This window comes from Mizuhopecten yessoensis, unplaced genomic scaffold (assembly GCF_002113885.1).
Source record: "Mizuhopecten yessoensis strain PY_sf001 unplaced genomic scaffold, ASM211388v2 scaffold10777, whole genome shotgun sequence".
Taxonomy (NCBI): Eukaryota; Metazoa; Mollusca; class Bivalvia; order Pectinida; family Pectinidae; genus Mizuhopecten; species Mizuhopecten yessoensis.
The window spans coordinates 64,143-72,389 of NW_018408716.1; the positions used below are offsets into that span (position 1 = coordinate 64,143).

Sequence of the window (8,247 nt, forward strand, 5' to 3'; positions counted from 1 at the left end):
GTTCAAGTTCAAGATATTTTATTAAGTATTTCAAGGCCAACTAGCCCATAGTACAATTTGCACAGTACATAATAACCATATTCACACAATTTTTACATCAAAAACAATTTCTGCAAAGTACCTTATAACGTACAATTTACTAATATATAGCACTGACTTCCGATTTAATAATACTAAATTTGTGATGTCACAGATATAATATAATTTGATCTTGCTTCAAAAGCTAAATATACAAATTTAGCAACATTTCTTAATTTATCTTCATTTCCAGTTATTAACATATATTTTGCTTCAACATAGTTTTCCAATGCACACATTTGTCTTATATGTTCATATAATGGACAGTGTAATAAAAAATGATATTCATCTTCAATGAGTCTTGTATTGTTTGTATATAAACAGTAATTACATAATCTTTCTTCCCTTGGAATTTTTAGTTCACGACCTTTTTCAATAAATAATTCATGACTGGATACACGCAGTCTGGTTAGAGCAATTTTATGAGACTTATTTGTAATACAATATAAGTATCGTTCGGGTTCAATTAAAGTTTTGACATCCGAGTAAAAATTTAGTTTATTAGAGTTATTTATTCCAAAATCCCATTCTTGCATACAAGTGTCTTTTACTCTTTGGGTAAACAGTCTCATAAAACTATTTACATCGCCAACTTCATGATATATCCATACATAATGAAATCCATATTTGTACAACAGATCTCTAATATTTGTATAATAAGTTACTCTTCCAGCATTGTGGAAATTTACTAACATATCATAGCACCTTCTTGGATATCTAGAGGTGTCCATACTTAAAAAAAATAAACCAATACTTTAATAACTTTATACACTTTTTATAATAAACAACCCACATGGGATGTCTCCCTAATTCCAGAACAGCCAAGTTTGAAGTTGATTGCTTTACTCTCAATAGCCTTTTAACAAACTTTGTTTGTACAATTTCTATGCCGGGACTGTAACAATAGCCCCATATTTCAGCACCATATGTTATTACAGGAGTTACCATATGATCAAAGAGATACAATGCCTGCGAACATCCTAAATCATAAGTATTTATGAATCTAAATAAAGTAAACAAAGCTTTCTCTGCTGAAATAACAAGTGCTTCCTTAGTTTTATTCCACTTAAGAAAACAAGTAAAGTACATACCAAGGTATTTGTACATTTGTACCACTTCTGTTCTTTCTCTGTTGAAAAACCATTTTTCATTCTTCTTCAAAATTCCTCCTCGTCTAAAAACCATTACCTTAGTTTTGGTAAGATTTACCATCATACCATACATTTTACAAAAGGATTCAATAATTCCTATTTGTTTTTGTAAACCCTCTCACTTATTAACAGATTACTGTAATGCTACACTTGTCCTTTTTAAATTTGGTTGAAATGAAAATGTAACTTTGACAGGAGAAAAAAAGCAAAAGTTTGAATCCTAATTTCTATTACATTTACTATTGGTGTTCTCACTTCCGACTCATTGGATAAATCTTCCAGGAGTAAACAGACATTTCTGGTTAACCCTTAATAGGTAGAGCAATATATATAGGTGTATATAAATAAAGGTATGAAATCTCAACTGTTATTGCCCTGGAAGCATGCTTATGTTTACCTCTTTATGTCAAACTATTTCACATATGCTTATGTTTACCTCTTTATGTCAAACTATTTCACATATGCTTATGTTTACCTCTTTATGTCAAACTATTTCACATATGCTTATGTTTACCTCTTTATGTCAAACTATTTCACATATGCTTATGTTTACCTCTTTATGTCAAACTATTTCACATATGCTTATGTTTACCTCTTTATGTCAAACTATTTCACATATGCTTACCTCTTTATGTCAAACTATTTTACATATGGTTATGCAAAAGATATCTTTGACCTTTTAATTGTTATGATCAAGGGAATAAGTCTCCAAGGGCAAGGATGGACCTAAGTGTCAACCATTGTAAAGAAATTTTGGATGGGGTACTCAAATATTCTTATTTAAGGATATCTAAACTGCATACATGGTATAACCAAGGAACTAAGTCCCAAGGTCAATTCCTGATAGCATGATTGTACATACTTAGTTATAGGGTAGGGATCTTAACCTGTCTATCTCATGACCATGGAACTTATTCTCCAGCGGCAGTGCCGGACCCAAGGCCCAATCCTAGTGGCATATTTGTATCCATCTCTTAATGACAAGCAATTGTATCAATGGATATAGGGTGGATAGTCACATACTGTTCCAATGTTATGACCATGAGACAGATTTTTCATTACCAGTATTCAATTGCCCTTTGGATGGGAACAGACCAGAAAGACAAATTGAGGTTGCAGATGTAATTGTCAAATGATGTCTGGCAAGGTTATATATAGTTATATAGAGTTGGAACCTCAAGTGATTCTCAGCTATAACACAAAATGTCTTTTGGCCAATGTCCCTGAGATGGAGTAGAACTATGAACAAATTCTGGTTGTAAATACGTATTATATACCGTGAGCTTCTCTATTTTCCCCAGCTATGGCCTAATTTCTCCATTGGACCCAACCCCAGGATCTAAACCTGCTGCCTGACCTCTACCTTCATTAAATATAAACCTGCTGTCCGACCTCTACTTTCATTACATATAAACCTGCTGCCTGACCTCTACCTTCATTACATATAAACCTGCTGCCTGACCTCTACCTTAATTACATATAAACCTGCTGCCTGACCTCTACCTTCATTAAATATAAACCTGCTGCCTGACCTCTACCTTCATTACATATAAACCTGCTGCCTGACTTCTACCTTCATTAAATATAAACCTGCTGCCTGACCTCTACCTTCATTACATATAAACCTGCTGCCTGACCTCTACCTTCATTAAATATAAACCTGCTGCCTGACCTCTACCTTAATTACATATAAACCTGCTGCCTGACCTCTACCTTCATTACATATAAACCTGCTGTCCGACCTCTACCTTCATTACATATAAACCTGCTGCCTGAACTCTACCTTCATTACATCTAAACAGGCTGCCTGAACTCTACCTTCATTACATATAAACCTGCTTCCTGAACTCTACCTTCATTACATCTAAACCGGCGGCCTGAACTCTACCTTCATTACATATAAACCTGCTGCCTGGACTCTACCTTCATTACATCTAAACCGGCTGCCTGCCCTCTACCTTCATTACATCTAAACCGGCTGCCTGACCCCTACCTTCATTACATCTAAACCGGCTGCCTGAACTCTACCTTAATTACATATAAACCGGCTGCCTGAACTCTACCTTAATTACATATAAACCGGCTGCCTGCACTCTACCTTCATTACATATAAACCTGCTGCCTGACCTCTACCTGCATTACATATAAACCTGCTGTCCGACCTCTACCTTCATTACATATAAGCCTGCTGCCTGACCTCTACCTTCATTAAATATAAACCTGCTGACTGACCTCTACCTTAATTACATATAAACCTGCTGCTTGACCTCTACCTTCATTACATATAAACCTGCTGTCCGACCTCTACCTTCATTACATATAAACCTGCTGCCCGACCTCTACCTTCATTACATATAAACCTGCTGCCCGACCTCTACCTTCATTACATATAAACCTGCTGCCTGGACTCTACCTTCATTACATCTAAACCGGCTGCCTGCCCTCTACCTTCATTACATCTAAACCGGCTGCCTGAACTCTACCTTCATTACATCTAAACAGGCTGCCTGAACTCTACCTTCATTACATATAAACCTGCTGCCTGAACTCTACCTTCATTACATATAAACCTGCTTCCTGAACTCTACCTTCATTACATCTAAACCGGCTGCATGAACGCTACCTTCAGTACATCTAAACCGGCTGCCTGAACTCTACCTTAATTACATATAAACCGGCTGCCTGCACTCTACCTTCATTACATATAAACCTGCTGCCTGAACTCTACCTTAATTACATCTAAACCGGCTGCCTGCCCTCTACCTTCATTACATCTAAACCGGCTGCCTGACCTATACCTTCATTACATCTAAACCGGCTGCCTGACCTATACCTTCATTACATCTAAACCGGCTGCCTGAACTCTACCTTAATTACATCTAAACCGGCTGCCTGCCCTCTACCTTCATTACATCTAAACCGGCTGCCTGCCCTCTACCTTCATTACATCTAAACCGGCTGCCTGCCCTCTACCTTCATTACATCTAAACCGGCTGCCTGAACTCTACCTTAATTACATCTAAACCGGCTGCCTGACCTCTACCTTAATTACATATAATCCGGCTGCCTGACCTCTACCTTAATTACATATAATCCGGCTGCCTGACCTCTACCTTAATTACATATAATCCGGCTGCCTGACCTCTACCTTAATTACATATAATCCGGCTGCCTGACCTCTACCTTAATTACATATAAACCGGCTGCCTGCACTCTACCTTCATTACATATAAACCTGCTGCCTGGACTCTACCTTCATTACATCTAAACCGGCTGCCTGCCCTCTACCTTCATTACATCTAAACCGGCTGCCTGAACTCTACCTTAATTACATATAAACCGGCTGCCTGCACTCTACCTTCATTACATATAAACCTGCTGCCTGATCTCTACCTTCATTACATATAAACCTGCTGCCTGAACTCTACCTTCATTACATATAAACCGGCTGCCTGAACTCTACCTTAATTACATATAAACCGGCTGCTGTTGCTTTTTCCTTTTACCTTTAACTCAAGAGGAGCCATGTATGTCTCATTCTCCTGACCATCCTCGACAACCACCAAGTTTGTCTTTTTAGGGCGACCATTCTTTAGCTGAGTAGCATAGTTCAGTCCCTGAAACAAGTCAAAGTGTCAACATAATTGTATAAGAAAGGTACATGTGATTGTTATGTCCCTATAATATTAGTGTTGAGATATTTTTTTAACTATGTCCCTGTACTGATATTGTGAGACACAGTTCTCTGTCCCTGTACTGATATTGTTGAGATACTGTTCTATGTCCCTGTACTGATATTGTTGAGATACTGTTCGATGTCCCTGTACTGATATTGTTGAGATAATGTTCTATGTCCCTGTACTGATATTGTTGAGATACTGTTCGATGTCCCTGTACTGATATTGTTGAGATAATGTTCTATGTCCCTGTACTGATATTGTTCTATGTCCCTGTACTGATACTGTTGAGATACTGTACTATGTCTCTGTACTGATATTGTTGAGATACTGTTCTATGTCCCTGAACTGATATTGGTGAGATCCTGTTCTATGTCCCTGTACTGATACTGTTGAGATACTGTACTATGTCTCTGTACTGATATTGTTGAGATACTCGGTTCTATCCCTGTACTGATATTGTTGAGATAATGTTCTATGTCCCTGTACTGATACTGTACTATGTCCCTGTACTGATACTGTTGAGATACTGTACTATGTCACTGTACTGATACTGTTGAGACACTGTTCTATGTCCCAGAACTGATATTGTTGAGATACTGTTCTATGTCTCTGTACTGATATTGTTGAGATACTGTTCTATGTCCCTGAACTGATATTGTTGAGATACTGTTCTATGTCCCTGAACTGATATTGTTGAGATACTGTTCTATGTCTCTGTACTGATATTGTTGAGATACTGTTCTATGTCTCTGTACTGATATTGTTGAGATACTGTTCTATGTCTCTGTACTGATATTGTTGAGATACTGTTCTATGTCTCTGTACTGATATTGTTGAGATACTGTTCTATGTCCCTGAACTGATATTGTTGAGATACTGTTCTATGTCTCTGTACTGATATTGTTGAGATACTGTTCTATGTCTCTGTACTGATATTGTTGAGATACTGTTCTATGTCTCTGTACTGATATTGTTGAGATACTGTTCTATGTCTCTGTACTGATATTGTTGAGATACTGTTCTATGTCTCTGTACTGATATTGTTGAGATACTGTTCTATGTCTCTGTACTGATATTGTTGAGATACTGTTCTATGTCTCTGTACTGATATTGTTGAGATACTGTTCTATGTCTCTGTACTGATATTGTTGAGATACTGTTCTATGTCTCTGTACTGATATTGTTGAGATACTGTTCTATGTCTCTGTACTGATATTGTTGAGATACTGTTCTATGTCTCTGTACTGATATTGTTGAGATACTGTTCTATGTCTCTGTACTGATATTGTTGAGATACTGTTCTATGTCTCTGTACTGATATTGTTGAGATACTGTTCTATGTCTCTGTACTGATACTGTTGAGATACTGTTCTATGTCCCTGAACTGATATTGTTGAGATACTGTACTATGTCCCTGTACTGATACTGTTGAGATACTGTTCTATGTCTCTGTACTGATATTGTTGAGATACGGTTCTATGTCTCTGTACTGATATTGTTGAGATTCTGTTCTATGTCTCTGTACTGATACTTTTCTGTATCTGTACTGATATTGTTGAGATACTGTACTATGTCCCAGAACTGATATTGTTGAGATACTGTACTATGTCCCAGAACTGATATTGTTGAGATACTGTTATATGTCTCTGTACTGATACTGTTCTGTACCTGTACTGATATTGTTGAGATAATGTTCTATGTCCCTGTACTGATACTGTTGAGATACTGTTCTATGTCTCTGTACTGATATTGTTGAGATACTGTTCTATGTCCCTGTACTGGTACTGTTCTATGTCCCTGTACTGATACTGTTCTGTATCTGTACTGATATTGTTGAGATACTGTTCTATGTCCCTGTACTGGTACTGTTCTATGTCCCTGAACTGATATTGTTGAGATGCTGTTCTTACCTTTATCTTCTCCCGATTGGTTGATCCTTCCCCATTCCAGACAAACATCAATTGGTTTTTTGGAACATCAAGTATAAATACATCACCCTTGTTCATTTCTGACCAGGAAACGTTGGCAACCTACCAATACATCAAAACATGGTCTGCATACAAACCGCATCAAACAAGCTTCAATAAATATGACTATTTCCTCCCCAATGTTTGCATAGTATACATACAGCATAAAATATTATATATCTTTACTACATTTATGCACATCTTAACAAGGGGCTGTCTACTTTTAGCATGGCACTTCTGATTTATATAATCACAACATTCCTGAGCAAACTAGAACTGTCACCAGAATGGCAGAATTCAATACCCTAAAACTAAGAATTTAAACAAAGGGGCGAAACTATATAAATCAAAGAAGTTACCCCAATCTATATACTTTATTCACATCTCCGCAAGGTAATTCATTCGTACCAATCAAATCAGTTCAGCTAATACTATTGAAAAGGAGGGGTCAAAGGTGCAGAGCTCCATTTAATGAAGAAGTTGTTAAAAGATTTCAACATATTTGACCCCTGTGCCCTTGAATATGGGTGAAGTTCATTCATTTGAACAAACTTTTTAGCCTTTATCTCAGAATGCTACTGGCCAAATATCATTTCCCTGGGCATTTTGGTTATTGAGAGGAAGTTGTTTAAAAGTTTTTAACATATTTAACCACTGTGACCTTGAATATGGGTGAAGGTCATTTATTTGAACAAACTTGGTAGCCCTTCACCCCCAGCATGCTACTGACCAAATAGCATCACCCTGGGCATTTTGGTTATTCAGAAGAAGTTGTTTAAGGATTTTTAAGACAATTGACCCCTGTGACCTTGAATACTTCAGGCCCATTTGGGCATGAATTGCCCACCTAGTATTAATCTCACATTTGCAATCTTAAAAGTGGACTAAAATACCGCTACAGGCAGAATATCAGTATTTGATTCATAAGAACCTATAAAAAGATTTAAATATATGACGCCTGTGCCCTTGAATGTCGAACAAGGACATTAGGTTGAACAGAGTTTAAAGTCTTCAAACCCAGCATGCTTCTAGAAAAATATCATTACCCTGGACCTTTTGGTTATAAAGAACAAATCATTTAAAGATTTAAACATATAGTGACCACCACTGGTGGACCCTTACCGTGTATTTTTTTCATTTTTTCGTTTAATTTTCAAAAATCGTTTAGTTGTTCTCTTTTTGTGTGTATTTTTTGGATTATAGTTTATATTTGACGAGTCACCGTTTATTGTTTAAACCGACGTTTATTCTTCGCAGACTTGTGTTTAGTTTTGAGTATAACAGTTTGTTTTATAAATGCATGTTAACTTTTCACGGAACAGAGTTTGTTTTATAACTACATGTTTACTTTTCTTGGCCCAGTGTTTGTTT

The 8,247-nt window shown here is 36.8% G+C and overlaps 1 protein-coding gene across 4 annotated transcripts in view; it reads right to left on the minus strand.

Annotated features, from left to right (window-relative positions):
* The window catches only part of LOC110462383 (villin-1-like), a 121,273-nt gene that overhangs the window by 64,118 nt on the left and 48,908 nt on the right, over positions 1 to 8,247 (minus strand). For all 4 annotated transcript variants that reach the window (XM_021516324.1, XM_021516322.1, XM_021516323.1 and 1 more), the window contains 2 exons: positions 6,820 to 6,939; positions 4,736 to 4,846 (listed from right to left, as the gene is read on the minus strand). In XM_021516324.1, coding sequence (XP_021371999.1) covers positions 4,736 to 4,846; positions 6,820 to 6,939 — 231 coding nt within the window. The remainder of the gene's footprint in view (positions 1 to 4,735; positions 4,847 to 6,819; positions 6,940 to 8,247) is intronic.